The sequence below is a fragment of the Aspergillus pseudodeflectus genome, assembly GCF_044049435.1.
Source record: "Aspergillus pseudodeflectus strain CBS 756.74 chromosome Unknown BJX68scaffold_103, whole genome shotgun sequence".
NCBI classification, from domain to species: domain Eukaryota; kingdom Fungi; phylum Ascomycota; class Eurotiomycetes; order Eurotiales; family Aspergillaceae; genus Aspergillus; species Aspergillus pseudodeflectus.
This window is the reverse complement of record NW_027263879.1, coordinates 4,880-20,167: the sequence shown is the minus strand read 5'-3', so window position 1 is coordinate 20,167 and position 15,288 is coordinate 4,880. Positions and strand designations below refer to the sequence as shown.

At 52.4% G+C, this 15,288-nt stretch overlaps 6 protein-coding genes across 6 annotated transcripts; 5 read left to right on the top strand and 1 right to left on the bottom strand.

Moving 5' to 3' along the window:
• Positions 1 to 728: 728 nt before the first annotated feature.
• BJX68DRAFT_273216 (uncharacterized protein) lies at positions 729 to 5,386 on the top strand (the record flags this gene model as incomplete). The annotated part of the gene is made up of 4 exons (XM_071047391.1): positions 729 to 986; positions 1,041 to 3,470; positions 3,557 to 3,817; positions 3,887 to 5,386. 4 exons carry the CDS (start codon positions 729 to 731, stop codon positions 5,384 to 5,386), a joined length of 4,449 nt encoding a protein of 1,482 aa, XP_070892378.1.
• A 323-nt stretch (positions 5,387 to 5,709) lies between these two features.
• On the bottom strand, positions 5,710 to 6,787 carry BJX68DRAFT_274254 (N-acyl homoserine lactonase family protein; the record flags this gene model as incomplete). The annotated part of the gene is made up of 1 exon (XM_071047626.1): positions 5,710 to 6,787. The coding sequence occupies exon 1, from the start codon at positions 6,601 to 6,603 to the stop codon at positions 5,710 to 5,712; it is 894 nt and encodes a 297-aa protein (XP_070892377.1). The 5' UTR covers positions 6,604 to 6,787.
• An 81-nt stretch (positions 6,788 to 6,868) lies between these two features.
• BJX68DRAFT_273214 (Zn(II)2Cys6 transcription factor) lies at positions 6,869 to 9,146 on the top strand (the record flags this gene model as incomplete). Its single annotated transcript, XM_071047390.1, has 4 exons — positions 6,869 to 7,201; positions 7,252 to 7,322; positions 7,379 to 7,931; positions 8,169 to 9,146. 4 exons carry the CDS (start codon positions 6,869 to 6,871, stop codon positions 9,144 to 9,146), a joined length of 1,935 nt encoding a protein of 644 aa, XP_070892376.1.
• Positions 9,147 to 9,663: 517 nt separating this feature from the next.
• On the top strand, positions 9,664 to 10,135 carry BJX68DRAFT_259700 (carboxymuconolactone decarboxylase family protein; the record flags this gene model as incomplete). Its single annotated transcript, XM_071043749.1, has 2 exons — positions 9,664 to 9,756; positions 9,812 to 10,135. 2 exons carry the CDS (start codon positions 9,664 to 9,666, stop codon positions 10,133 to 10,135), a joined length of 417 nt encoding a protein of 138 aa, XP_070892375.1.
• A 606-nt stretch (positions 10,136 to 10,741) lies between these two features.
• On the top strand, positions 10,742 to 12,233 carry BJX68DRAFT_274253 (major facilitator superfamily domain-containing protein; the record flags this gene model as incomplete). Its single annotated transcript, XM_071047625.1, has 2 exons — positions 10,742 to 11,206; positions 11,259 to 12,233. The coding sequence occupies 2 exons, from the start codon at positions 10,742 to 10,744 to the stop codon at positions 12,231 to 12,233; spliced, it is 1,440 nt and encodes a 479-aa protein (XP_070892374.1).
• Positions 12,234 to 12,946: 713 nt separating this feature from the next.
• BJX68DRAFT_259698 (flavin-containing monooxygenase) lies at positions 12,947 to 14,904 on the top strand (the record flags this gene model as incomplete). Its single annotated transcript, XM_071043748.1, has 5 exons — positions 12,947 to 13,494; positions 13,542 to 13,720; positions 13,754 to 13,977; positions 14,027 to 14,429; positions 14,480 to 14,904. 5 exons carry the CDS (start codon positions 12,947 to 12,949, stop codon positions 14,902 to 14,904), a joined length of 1,779 nt encoding a protein of 592 aa, XP_070892373.1.
• Positions 14,905 to 15,288: the final 384 nt, after the last annotated feature.

Here is a 15,288-nt window from a genome sequence, read left to right as displayed (position 1 = left end):
AAGCTTATAAATAATACATGCATTGTTACAAATGATCGAGAGTAAATTGAAAATGCATCAAAACTAACAGCATTTCAACAATTTTTTCTATACGGATCTAACCCAGGCCACGTATCCTTGTTCCACAAATCCAGCTGCAGAGCCCCACGCGGACATATTGGATGATAAATTGGGCTGATTGCATGCTCACCCTTGCCATTTGGTCGGGCTGAGCGGGCTTGCGGACTGGGCCGTGGGGCGGGCCGCTGTCGCTGTGATCGCTTACCCCTCGCTCTTTCCCCCAAACAATCCATGGGCCAACAACTTGTAATTTTCGCTTATCACCATGTTTAATCAGGATGTATTGCATCACTTTAGAGGTAGCAGAACAATTTTCAAGGCATACCGCCGACCGTGTGAGAGTTGATCAAGGAGAAGGACTTGGCCTGCGAACGAGTCTATCAATCAGCAGCCTTGCGCTTACCTCGCACGTCGGGAAGCTGGGGAGTCCTAGCAAAGAAGGACGCGTTAATGATTGGATGAGTTGGATGTCACTCACCGAGTCAGCCGCAATCGTGCCTTTGAGGCTGAGGGCTTAGCGCCGAACACGACAGGACACGAGGCGAGACGAGACGAGACGGGCGCATAAATTCCAGCGACTCCCCCACGTCCGCGAATCCATTCTCCCACGCCCACATGGCTGTGACTCTGTCCACGCGAGACGCGACTCAACCCGGAACCCGTACAGAATGACCGAGGAATCCAAACCCACGGGCCCGGCGTCGGTGCAGGAGATCTGGGACAAGACCATCGTGCGGTTCCAGCAGCGCACGGGCCAGAGGCTCGATGGGGTCGCGCGGACCCCCGATGACCTGCGACGAGCGCTGGACGCCCACTATGCCGCGCAGGAAGACGATCCGGATACGTCAAAGGCGAAGGCGATTGGGTTTCGGATGATTCATTGTATCCAGCTGCTTGGGGGGATTGCGGCCGAGGGCGCGTCGATGGTAAGAAACACATCCACCATTCTCGCCGCGAGACAATTCTAACATAATGAACAGGTCTTTGGCCCCGCAAACCTCTGCTTCAACGCCCTCTCCTTCCTCCTCGACATCCCCAAGAAAGTCGCCGAGTTCCACGGCGAGATCAACGCCATCTTTGCCGAGGTCGGCCCCGCACTGGCCCAATTCCGCATCTACCAGCGCATGGAAGAAAACACACGCGTCGACGACGCCCTGCGAAACTCCATCGACCAGGTCATGACGAGCTTCGTCGACATTTGCGCGAACTGCATCAACATCCACCGCGAGGGCCGGTGGAAGAGCTTCAAGCGGAATGCGAAGCGGGTCCTGCTGGATGAGGGGTCCGTTCGCGAGGAGCTGGACAATTTCAAGAAGCTTACGCAGGATCAGATGAATGTGCAGGCGACGCTGACGCTGGAGGTTGCGCTTGAGACGAGTGTTGGGGTTGCGTTTATCAAGACGTCCGTTGGGGAGATTGATTCGGCGACCAGGGTCATCAAGACGGATGTGACGGGGTTGGTGGAGGCGGAGCATAAGCGGGGGTTGAACGATGCGAGGAAGAAGAATCTCGATGCCATCAAGGAGAAGCTGGGCCAGAAGGAAGAGGATGTTGCGACCGTGGTGGATGCGCGGGACAACATGTGGAAGACGTCGGTCAAGGGCAGCGGCAAGTGGCTCAACGAGCTTGATGCATATAGCCAGTGGCTCGATCGGAGCAGTAGCGCAGATCCGCTTCTCATCCTGACCGGAGAACCAGGCACAGGGAAATCGTTCATCGTCTCTGCCATCGCGCAGGACGTCAAGGCCCGCAACTCGGCGACCAAGGCCGAGCGAGGGCTACTGGGGTACTACTCATTCTCGATCGCGACCAAAACCGACAGCGACCGCAACCGGCCGGAGACGGCGCTCAAGTCGATTTGCATGCAAATGGCGGAGCAGGACGCCGTCTATGCAAAGCATGTCGCGGGCGTGTGCGGCGAGGCGGGCAAGGACAAGAACTACTTCAAAGACGCTTCTTGCCAGGTTCTGTGGACGTCTCTGGGCATTGGCGCTCCGGCGAGGAATGCCATGCATTATATCCTGCTCGATTCGGTCAGTCTTCTCAGTGCGGAGGAGCTTGAACGGCTGCTCGAGGCGATCCAGCAGCGTGCCGTTGCTTCGGACGGGGAGAAGGCGAATCCGGTTCGTGTGCTCATCAGTGGTGAACCGACGAGCTTCGCAGAGGAGTGGCTGAGCTCTGTGTCGGCCAAGAGTATTGACATTACTCAATACAACGACGACGACATCAGCGCGTTCGTCGTGGAGGAGCTGAAAAAGGCCGACCTGTTCCAGGGATCCGATCAAGACTCGCAGCGGAGGCGAAAGACGGTCAAAGAGCGCCTGCTGAAGCGATCCAACAACTGCTACGCAACGGTCCAGCAGGATCTCGGCAAGATCAAAGCCATCGTCGCCTCGAGCGGAACAGAGGACGAGCTCAACCGGGTCCTGCAGGAATCCAGCACAGACCCCAAGGCGCTGGTCCGTTCGGAGCTGGAGACGCTCGAGGCCGTGCTCAATCCCCGCGAGCTCGAAGAAGTGCACGAGCTGCTCATCTGGACCGTCGCCGGGTTCGGTCGGTTCAACCTCGACGAACTGGCCGCCGCCCTGTACATGCGCTTCAAGTCTGTTTCGCTCCAGCCGCTTGCGCAGAAGATCACCGGGAAATACTCCAAGATCTTCACATTGACCTACGGCGGGAAATTCATCGCGCTCAGAGACCACGTCGAGGAATGCGTCGTCGCCGACCGAGTGCGCCCGCGGCAGTCGGTCGACGATCCCAAAATCACCGCGACCATCACCATCACCAACGGCGACATCAAGGCGGTCCAGCGCTTCTTTTGGGACCTGACGCATCACTCGTCGTTTGCCAACGGCTTCCAGTTCCGGCCGGACGCGGACCTGTCCCAGACGGCCAACCGCAAAATCCAGATCTACCGGATCGACGTCCATTTCGAGATTGTGAAAAAGGCATTCGACTACTTCCTCATGCCCAACGGCGAGGAAAAGCAAAAAGGCGAGCTCTCCGGAAAGTATATGATGATGTGTCTCCCGGACCATCTCAAAGCTCTCTACGAAGCCGAGGGGCTCGATGAGCTGTCCCTGGCGGACAAGCAGTACATCGGCTCGCACGTGTACGACATGTTCAACGAAGGCGACCTCGTCGAGACCAACTGGGAGATCTGTCCGTGGTCAATTTGGTACAAGTCGGATGACGAGATGGGCATCTTCTGGAACTGGCTCGACGATCCGGTGGCGATTGCGCGGTTGGGAGCACGCGATAAACGATGGCTCGCGGAGATCAAAAAGGGCAAGAATCGGAACCGCAGCCTGCTCACTCCGATCATGACCATGATTGCGCGCAACTGGCTGCAGGCCACCGAATGGGAGACCTCGAGACCCTCGGACTGGCTGACGGGGTTCCTTCAGTTGGTGCGTTGTATCTTTCTCCCCTTCTCTTCCCCCGTGTATACTCCTCCCCTGGATCGTACAACTGACCACGCATTCACTTTTTGTAGGGTACTCCACAAGCCAAGGAAAAGACCGACGCCAACGAAGAACCAGAAGCGGAGGCACAGCAGTCCGTCGAGGAAACACCCGACGACGGCGAGATATACATCACGGCAAACGACAACGTCGTAGAGAAAGTGGTCAAAGCCGAAAAATGGGCAAAGCAGGCACTGGGCGTGACAGAAATAGATGCTACCTGGTGCATCCGCCTCGGCCAGACGTATCGTGGCTTGGGCGAGTCGGAGGCTGCCTCGGAGCAGTATGAAAAGGTACTGCGGTTTAAACGTTCCGTTCAAAAAAACATACTAGAGGACCAATTCTAACACATTTTCCTTCAGGCCGCTGCGATCCTCCAAGGCCAGGATCCGATCGACAAGGATCGACTCGCGGGCGTGTTTCACGCTCTGGGTGACCTCCAGGGTGAGCCCAAGGACGCGCTGCCGTACTACAAGCAGGCATACGAGCAGAACGACTCGAATGTGGATATCCTGTACGCCCTCGCCACACGCTCCGCTTCCAAGGGGATAACAGAAGAGGCATCCTCGATCATCCAAAAGGCTGCGACCCAGACAGTCCCAGGCACAGATTCCTCGCTACTTGTCTCGATGCTGAGAAAGACCGTTCGCGATCAAGCGTGGGACGACATGCTCGCGATATTTACAGTGTTGCTATCTCTCATGGAATCCTCTCCTGACATCTGGCCAACCCTCAACACGGAGCTGGGAAATGCAATCGACAAATTCCGCGCAGAGAATGAACTCAAGGAGCTCGCGACGTTCCACCTCCTGCAAGGCGCCGCACTCTACTACCTCCGCCAGGAGACCCCAGAGGACCTAGAGCAGGCAGCAACCTCCTGGCGCGCGGGTCTGGCCACCGTCCGCGAAGAAGTCGGCTTCGAAGAAAACGACCAGCTCGTGTACGTTGAACAGCACTGCCTCAGCTCTCTGGGCCGGCTGTACGTCGAAGGCATAATCCAGGAACGGGACTCGGACCCGCAGTCGGGTTTCCAGGAACTGGGACAGGCACACGAGTCCGAGAGAGCGTCCCGAGCCGTCACGGCTCTGCTGGCGTCTCTGTACGCACTTACTGGACAGCGGGAGAAAGCGCGTGAGGCCCTGCGGGCCGATATGGTTACTGCGTTTAACATTCTTGTCGACGACGAGGCTGGAAATGACTGGGAGGGCTTTGCGTCGATCCGTCATCTCCTCACGCACACGGGGGACTTTGAGAATGCTTACAAGGCTTGTATGTTGTTCCCGGGGCAGTGGTTCAATCTCGATGTTCTCAAGGCGCTGCTGGAGGATGAAGAACCCGCCTTCGAAGCCGCCCGCGCACAGCTGGTAGAATTCTTCGAGAAGGAGTGCCATCCAGATGAAACTCACGAGGACCGGTTCACCAAAACCTCAACCGAAGTCGAGCGCCTTCTCGCCGCAGCGGAACCCGACAGCAGCGAGCACGCCGCTTGGACGGGCATCTCCAAGCTCCTAAGCGGATACCGCCATCTCAACGATAACTCGTTCTTCTGCAACTGGTGCAGGGAGACGTATGACTTTGACAAGGGGTTCAACGCTTGCAAATACTGCTACGATATGGACTTCTGTGATAAGTGCCTGGGTGACTTGCGAGCTGGAACGCCGGGTGCCCCGTATATATGCAGCAAGCTGCACGACTGGGTTCACCTGGAGCCGTGGGATACGCGGAGCTATGTTCGGGCGTGGAAAAGGGTGGTGCCTGTTATTGCTGAGCACGGGGTTGAGCGGTTGATTCCCGTGTCCAAGTGGCTGGGGGATTTGTGTGATGAGTGGGGGTTGGCCAAGGCGGATTGGGACTTTGAGTAGTTACTTGCGGTCCACCTCACGGGGTATCTCTCTTATAAGATTACCGTGGCGGGTGCTCTCGCTTCAAAGCTGACCACCATGTATATCCAAGAGTCGGGCTCTGGCTTATTTTTGAAGGCGGCTTCAACGACTCAGACGTGGTCTAGAATGGCACATCCTCTACTTTGCGAAGCGATCCTTACACTAACTACTCTTTCCAGAATGCGATACTTGACCTGCTGAATTTGGGTTCTATTTTAGAAAAGGACCTTCTAGTACAATAGGAATTCATTTCTAACAGAAAACTACCTAGTGGCGTAACAAAACAAAGCATGCCTGCAATGCTAAGCGGGTTTTGGTTTGTAGATCTTCTTTTCTCGCAACAGATGGGGCGTATCCGGATCATGGCTGGGAAGAACGACGACGTCTTGCTGCCTTGCAAACTCCTTAATAAGCTCAAGACTCTTGAATGCTGTTTCGGGATCGTTATTGATACCGTCGGGCTCTCCATTCTCCAACAACTGCAGATTGTACGTAGCATCTCCTGTCAGCAGGTATGTCGTTTCAGAATTGGTTTGACCTCCGCGGTCCAGCACAACTATCGAAATATGACCCGGAACATGGCCAGGAGTTTCAACTGCAAGAATGCACTGGTCCTTTGTGATTGATGCCGACTTTGACCATGGCCCAACAGCCTTGTCGTCGAAGTTCAACAACCTCGGGCTAAAGTTTTCTGGCCAGTGATTCGGTGCGCAACCTTGCATAGCAGCATATCTTGGGCTTTTACCAAAAGCTTCCCAGTGATCGCGGTTTACGTAAATAGGTACATTGGGAGCTTCTCTGACGAGATCCTCAAGGGCGCCGGTGTGATCGTGATGAAGGTGACTGAGTACGATAGCCTGTAGCGTTTTCGGATGCACTCCAATTTTGGAGAGCTGGCTGAGAAGGTCATCCTCCATGGAGACCTCAAGTTGATTTAGGATCGAGACAAAGTAGCTTAGAGTCGGGAAGTATCCCGCTTCCATGCATCGAGGCGAAGCGCCGGCATCGACGAGAACTGGCCCATCAGGGTGTTGGACAAGAAAGACGCCAATGGGAAACCAATTCGTCCATTCGCCAGTGAAGCAACGTACAAGCCGAAGAGTGGCATTTCGGTGGCTCATCGGCTGTCCACTCATGGGCTTTCGCATTCTCACACGGCCAGTGGAGATGAATGTGACTGAAACCCGGTTTTCCATCTTGGACGCCGAAGCGAGGGCTGCAAATTCTCACAGGAACGTGGTTAGAACTGACAAGGGTTCCAACTCCGATAAAAAGAAATAATTAAAAGTGCAGGTCATCTGAAAACGAAGGTATGACGAAGATTAAATAAAAAAGTAAGGGGTGGTATGTGGATGATTGTGGAAAATGTTTAGATTTGATAGTACAAGCAGTAATGTATTATTATTAAAGTCATGACAACTTTCGTACACACGCGCTGCCAACATTTCTCAAAGCAATGCAATGCCCCGAAAAAGGTCCTTCAGTGGGTTTAGCTTCTGCCGAGTACCGAATGCCGAGGCCGAAAGGTCCACGATCGTGGCTGGCGACCCAAGGAAATTGGTAGACGCTGCCCAGGACTTCCGTTCCCCGCATCGTGTCGAGTCGAAAGTCCTGACGCAAGAGAGATGTCTCCCGCCATCAACCGGATACTCACAGCAGCGGCACGGACTCTACATCAGCAACGTCGCTCCTGCCCAGGAGAGTACAGAATCTGATCAAGTCCAGGAGATGGAGCAGGTTCGGCCGTTAAGGGATCGCGCACATGTCGTGTGTGTTGAATGCCATGCCCGAAAGGTAAGCTTGGTTGTTGATTCATTGCTGTCCTGGACTAATATGCTATCTAGGTAAGATGCGACCTGCAAGACAAGCCCGATAAAATATGTAGCAATTGCCGCCGGGTCAACCATCCATGTGTGTAAGGGAACTGCCTACTGCATTAGCTGTACCTTTCGATTGATTGACTCCCTTTAGTCGCAGGGATGGAGTACGTACGAGGCGCAAGCCGGCCAGCCGGAGGCCCGCATCTACCGGAATCTCGGCTCCCGGGGTTCCGTTGGATAATGGACATTCAACCACGTTAGTTCGGCCTACCAGGGCAACGAGCGATGACGGAGCCGCTTCCACAAATACCCGACTACCGAAGGGCTTCATATCTCATGCAACGGTCATGCATTATGATCCTCTGGCCGAGGGGGTGAACGCTGCTGCTACTTATCCGCAGTCTTTGGATGTCACGCGTTCGATACTCAGCCTCACTGAGGCAGATGTCTTACCCCGACCAAGCATGCTCCGAGCCCTAACAGATGCCTACTTCCAAAATGTCCATCCATTCTATCCCATCGTGGATGAGAGTGATCTCGTTGGCTCTGGAGCTTCCGTCTTGCTCCAACAGGCTGTATGTCTTGCCGGAAGCATGACGCAGCATAATTCGGAAATGGTCCTGTTCTGCCGCTCGCAGTATGAAAAAGTCAAAACGCTGATATACCTCAACCATGAGGCGGATAACGTCGCCATATTGAAGACAGTGTGCCTCCTCACGTGTCATAGTATGATTTCTACAGATAAGATAACATTAGACGGGCCATGGCATTGGTTAGGCACAGGCACCCGACTGGCGTTTCAGATGGGCCTACACAAGAACTCTACATATCAACAACACACCAATCCGGGATGCATTCGTCGAATCTTTTGGCTGCTAGTTGTTTGTGCCCAATCAATTGACCCTCAACACCGGAGTATCACTGGCTAACGAGATACGTAGAACTCGGATCGCTTAGCAACCGCTTGCTGGGGCCGCCCCTCTGCTTTCCGTCATCTACCAGACTTTGATATACCGCCCCTCACCGAACAAGACTTCCCAAGTCGGGGGCGCCGTCCCATGGTCTTCCTGCAGGCACTCAAGTTATCTGGGATACTTGATACTATAACAAAGATAAGCCTGGACCGGTCGCGCATGACCTCCGATGCCGCAAAGAAGTCAGTTGATGGCTTATGTAACTGGATTCGAAATCTGCCGGAGGAGCTTCGACTCTTTGGTCCAGACAACGCAAGGCGCGCTTTCTGGCGACCCCTAGTCGAGCTGCACATATGGTATTTTGTCACCATTATTCTCTTGCAATTACTTGACAGCGCACGGTTTCCGTGGAAAATAGCATGCTCTTCTTTTGCTGCTGCTTCATGCATTGCAAGGCTGTATGAAGAGATTGAGTGCCGGGAGGAAACATCTCGCTTGCTCCAGATCCACGGCTTCTTCTGCATGGTGGCGGCGGTGCCTTTGATATGCCATCCACATGAATTGCAAGATGTGAATACGTCTCGCGAAGAGGAGGTTGATATCATCTGCGGTGTCCTCAGTCAGATGCGCCGTCGGTATGGCGGGTCCGACCTCGTGTTAAGGAAGATACGGCGACTTCGGACAGAAATGAGCCCAGACAATGGATGCACCATTGGTAGGCAGTCGAATGACGCTGACATCCGGTCGATGCCAGCTACATCAAGCATCCAAAGCCGCCTAGATGAACTCTTCCCTTTCCCGCACGAATTTTCTAGCGCTTTAACTCTGCTACGTGCCGACGCGGATTATACCGGTTATATTGGCGGAAGTCAGTCCGAACTAGGCGACAGTGAGATGTATGAATTCTCAAGCTCAGCTCACATGGACTTGGCAGACATGCTCCTTATGGATTTTCCGCTCGATGGTTTCGGCAGCAGCGGTGATAGTTTCACCATAGATCTATGATATCAGTGTAACCTCTCTCCTTGTCGTGCATCCAACCATTTTAACAACGTATCGAGCTAAGAATAACTGTAGCATGCTCCGCCGTCTACTTTGGTGTCTGAACTGAGAGCGAGAAATTGGCAAAGAGGCCTCTCGATCTTCAAATCCGGTATCACCAATCACCCAATTAATACTAGATCTCAGCCACACAAACTACTTGGTCGACTGTGGTGCATGCCACAACATAGCTCTTGAAGTGCCGAGCCATCAAGCACTTTTCAAGCAGACTTGGCAAGCAGCTGTTCGATCATTTTCGCCCCTCGGTATCTCGGTAGCTCAGCCAGGTTCGGCACAGGTCGTTGTGCCGATGCTTCAATGATCTAGAACGATGATGCGGGGCATTCAGTGCACCACATAAGGCGGGTGAGAGCCTACGCGACGCGGCTCCTCATTCATCTTCTCACTTAGCATCTCTCGATTGTCGACACCGTGCAAGTGCTCCGTTGCCACGTCACGTTCCATCACAAGATTGTCCACAATGTCTCAGTTATCAGAGAAGCAGCTCTTGGGGTTGAATATGATGCAGGAATTTCTCGGTGAAGAGCTCTTTAGCGCGCTGAGAGCAAAAGCTGTGAGTCGCCTCCCGTTACAAGCAATCCCCAGGCAGTAGGCTCACAGGCGTGTAGCGTGATGATCTGCCAGGCAAGGTCGGAGCAGAATACATTGCAGAGGTGTGCTTCTCCTCTTATGCCCGGCCTGGCCTCGAGTTCAGGGACCGGGCTCTGATGAACCTGGGCATGCTGGTTGCTCTCAATCGAGCTCCAGAGCTCAAGATTCATATCAGAGCGGCATTGAAGAATGGGCTATCCGAGGAGCAGATATGCGAGGCCTGTAGACACGCTATGGTATATTGCGGAGTACCAGCCGGAAGAGATGCCTTGATGGTTGCTGGACAGGTTTTCGAGGAGGAAAAGCAGAAGCAGAAAGCAGAGGGCGCTAAGCTCGCGTGAACTCACGGTCTTACATCATGCCTATTCGTCTTCAAAGCATGAACTCGTTAACCTCTGCTCGGGAAGCTTTCGAGTCGCTGGAACCTCGGGGGATGCTCAACGCTCCACGCTATGTGTGCATCAGCGTCGCCAGGGCCGAGCACAGTGCGCGTACCAATCCACAAGTACTGTATCCTCACGTAGCAATTTAACTTATGGTTTCTCCTACGACCATTGACTTGACCACTTTTCCCCCAAAATAACCTTTCACTGGGAGAGGTCTACGCGAAAGTGCTGCGCTTAGACTGCAAGCTCTGCAAACGTGTCTTAGTGTTCTGTACTCATGATCACCGCCGCATATTGAGTCCCGGCTTTGTGAGAATCTGCCGAGTGCCATCATGCCGAGGCTAATGCCTGTCCGATCTATCATTTTCTATATATTTGCTAGAGTGGCAGCACTCTACCCCAGGCAAACATCACGCTACCCCATTTAGTTGCAGAGTACCCCGGATTTCCCAGGATTCTGTCTTCTTCTCCCCTGAAAACCCGAGGTCGCTGTCAAATACCCATCCCTTCCTACAAATTCCACCGCACAACTGAGACAAGCTCTTACCATAGTAGTGCAAAATGTCAAATGACATGAAGCATGACATGGTGGCAGAGATGGTGGATAATGTCCACATCGAAGACTCGGGAAACCCATACTCGACTGCTGAAAGCTTAACATCTGCCGCAACGGAGCGGAAATTGGTCCGGAAAATCGACTTATATGTTTTGCCCTGGCTGTGCGTCACCTATGCCCTCTCTCTTATTGACCGGTCCAACATTGCTGCAGCTAAGCTTGTGGGTATGGAAATCGACCTCAGGCTGACGGGCAATCGGTATAACGTGGCATTACTGGTTTTCTTTGTCACGTATATCCTCACTGAGATACCTTCAAACGCCATCATCAAACGTATCGGATCACAAGTATATTTGACAGTCCTTATCACCTGCTGGGGTGCCATCGCCCTGTGTTTTGGATTCGTCAATACGTATGGTCAACTGCTCGGGCTTCGTGTTCTTCTAGGCTTTTTTGAGGGCGGTTTCAATGTGAGTAAGGTTGAGCGATTTGTGCGCGGTAGCTGACCAGTGTCCCACCCAGCCCGCCTGCATATTCATCATCTCATCCTGGTATAAGCGGTACGAAGTTCAGCAGCGCCTCTCCATTTGGTTTGTCTTTGGGTCAGTGGTGTCAGGCTTCACAGGAATAATTTCGTACGGCTTGAGCCGCATGGACGGCCTCGGAAACTTGAACGCTTGGAGATGGGTTTTCATTATACCTGGTATCGTCACGGTGGCCTTGGCGGTGCCCATCTTCCTTTTCGTCGCAGAGTTTCCCGAACAAGCCAAGTGGCTCAGCGCGGAGGAGCTAAGCATTGTTCGCCAACGTCTCTCGGCAGACCGTGGCGAGGTCCTCGATGAACCAGCCACCATGAAATCGTTTCTCGAGGCTGCACTGGACTGGAAGGTCTACGTCATCTCGTTGATGTTGATGATCCCCACCGCCACGACATACGCGCTGTCATTCTTTTCCCCCTCAATCCTGGCCGGCTTTGGTTTCAACATTGCGATGAGCCAGATATTGACAACGCCTCCCTACGTCTTTGGCGCAATTGTCTCGATATTCACTGGAATAATCGCCGATAAAGTTCACCTCCGCTCCCCTTTCATTATTGGCTACTCGATTTTGCATATCATAGGTCTAGCCATGATTGGATGGGGCAACAATCAGGCATGCCAATATTCGGGCATGTTCCTGGCAATCGCTGGTAGTAACTGCGCCATTCCGTCGGCGTTGGCCTTCCTTGCCAATAACGTTGTGGGGGTAAGCAAAAGGCAATTTGCAGTTCCGATACAAACGGTGTTTGGAGGGGTTGGTGGTATCATCGGCTCTGTCATGTTCCGTAAGGAGGATTATCCTACATATCGACCTGGCCTTTATGCAGCGTTCGGATGCACGGCCTTGAACATGGTCTTGGCTGGCGGACTGGCGCTCTTTTTTTGGCTTCAGAATAGGAAGGCGGACAGGACTGGCAAGGTCTTGGAGGGCTTACCAGGTTTCCGGTATACTATCTGAAGAACAGACGGTGATTGGGAACGCAACGCTGTGGACTTGACATGACCTGAACTGTTGATTGGTGGATTGGATAGTCAAATCATTATATGAGGGCTCCGAGTAAATGCTAGTCACCGTTCATAATGTTCGAGCTGGATAGGAAGACTGATTACTAGGATTTTTCTACTTAAAAAATACTACGTTAAGGACATATATGAAACCACGAAGTGCACGAAGCCGCGAATAGTCAAGGAACAATCCGTATTAAGGACGCAATCCCACTGTTGTTATATGATGGAGATTGGAGAGGGTTCGTCCACTGTGAGCATTTTATCTCCCTTTCAGCCGGATCCTCTTCATCAACTCCGGTTGAGTCCCATAAAGCCATTTCGGCAAGAGGGTCAATCAACTGTACTTTGGCTCTCGAGAGTTGAACAAAGCTATTGAGACTGTCCAGGTCACTCCTCTTGCCTCGCTCGGTAGTCGGCACCTATAGAATACATGCCGATTGCAGAGTGTGTGGCTCGGCGCTCGGCTATTGCAATGTCAAGATCAATAGTAACCCATGTCATAAACCATCTAAACGCGGTATTTCTTCGCTGATTTTTATTGTTTAAGCACCTTAAATTAGCACCCAGGGATTTTCGTCAATGACTGTTCTTACTGCTCCTCTCTTACCCTAATCACCTTGCTAACGTCACGCTGTGCAACGTTCTCCCCTTAGCACTTCCAACATGGCATCGCAAAGGCTGAGCAGTCTGGCCAACCAACTGCGTAGTCCTGCTGGTGAGAATAATCCCTCGCCACATCCAACATCTAATTATCGAGTCACCGAGTCACCCCTGGGCTCTAGCCGCCATGTCCGGATTATAGGGATCGGCGCAGGCATGAGTGGTATCAACATGATCCGCACTCTGAGGCTTCATCTCAAGAATTATGACCACGTTGTCTACGAGAAGAATCCAGAAATCGGGGGAACATGGTACGAGAATCGTTATCCTGGTTGCAAATGCGACGTACCTTCGCACAACTATCAGTTTTCCTGGCGACCAAATCCCCGATGGTCTAGCTTCTTTCCCTCTGCCCCTGAGATCGAAGCATACCTATGCCAAGTATGTGAAGAAGAGAGAATGAGACCAGTCCTTAAACTCAGACACCAGGTTGAAAGGGCAGAATGGAACGAGTCGAAGGGCACGTGGCACCTAAAGGTGCGCAACCTAGATGAGGGGACGGTCCTTGATGACGAATGCCACTTTCTCCTTGATAGCTGCGGAATCCTGAAGTCAGTATTCTTGTGCCGCCGACTGTACCGGATACTAATTGAACCAGCAATTGGAAATGGCCGGCGATCGTTGGCTTGCACGACTACCAGGGCGACTTGGTACATAGCGCCAACTGGCCAGAAAACTTCTCGTTTGCCAACAAGACGGTGGCATTGATTGGGAATGGTTCCTCGGGGGTCCAGATCTTGCCAGAATTACAAAAGGGTGAGCTATTGTCCGACCCAAGTACGAGAACTGTTTAATGCTTATCATTCGCAGAATCGAGTCAAGTGGTCCACTTTATCCGAGAGCCAACATGGATTGTCCCATCCAGACTTCAGCTCCTAGCTCAAGGTGGCGGTGGTGGTATTCTCAATGAGATCGAAATGAGTGACAACGAATCATTCCCCCCTTCGCAGATCCAGAGGTTCGAAGAAGACCCGGCTTTCTACAGAAAATTCGTCAAGGCTGTCGAAGAAGTTGTCAATGGTAATTTCCCATTGGTAAGTTGAGTCCTGTAATCTGTACTAATTAAATAATAACCGAGGCCAGACGTTGAAAGACACTGAATTTGCTCTGCTTATGCAACAAAAAGCAAGAGAATATATGAGCGAGGCATTACAAGGGGATAAACGTCTTTGTGACGCAACAATCCCTGATTTTCCTCTCGGTTGTCGGCGTCTCACACCCGGTGTTGGATATCTTGAAGCACTTAAACAGCCTAACGTCAGGGTGGTGTTGGATTCAATCACCAAGATCGTCGGGGACGGCTTGGAGACAACCACGGGGGAACTAATCAAGGCTGACGCCATCATCTGTGCCACTGGGTTCGATGTTTCATTTACGCCTCGGTTCCCTATCATCGGGCCCAAGGGCAATTTGCAAGAGATATGGTCGCGTCAAATTCCCCGGGCATACATGTCATGCGCGATTCCTGACTTTCCCAACTATTTCAGTAAGCTTTTTGGCTGTTGTTTTTGGGTTCGAAGCTAACGGACATGGCAGCCTTCCTCGGACCTAATGCACCTATTGGGCATGGGAGTGTATTTACTATCACGGAGCACGTCGCCAAGTACCTCACGCGTATCATTAGGAAATGCCAGACAGAGAACATCAAAGCTATAGCGCCGTCTCAAGCTGCTGTGGATAACTTCTTTGAACACACCCAGACCTTTATGCCACGAACGGCATGGAGCGGAAATTGCATTTCCTGGTTTAAGAGTGGGACAATTGACGGCCCTGTCACAGCACTACATGCGGGCAGTCGTATCCACTTCTTTCATATGCTCGAAGGATTCAGGGGCGAAGACTGGACATACACCTACCTGAATAGCAGGAACCGATTCCAGTATCTTGGTAACGGGTTTTCTACGAAGGAACAAGGCGAAGGGGACCCAACCTGGTATCTTGATGAGCCTGATCAACTCTAACTTGGCATATGGTATTTGATATATGTCGGCCGGAGCCCCTGGCTCCGGACCCTGCGCAAGCATTCCTCTCACCATTCCATCGAACATTCCTCTCAGGACTCACGCGATACAGCGATTGGAGTAGTAATATTGAATAGCCCCTGTTTCCTTATTTAGCTTAGTCGATTCCTGTGTTTAAATAGTGTCGTTTCCCCAGTTATTCAGAATGACAGACCTCTCAACTTCTTCAGATCCTCCACCTCGATCAACGGCCCGGTCGACAGTTATGAGCCCGGGTTGCTAGGAATATTCTTCTTTATTACCTAGAACCTACCTCTAGACCTTTATTACCTGAATAGGCTTATACGAAGCTATTCCGACCTCGCTAATTGCGCGCGAAACTTT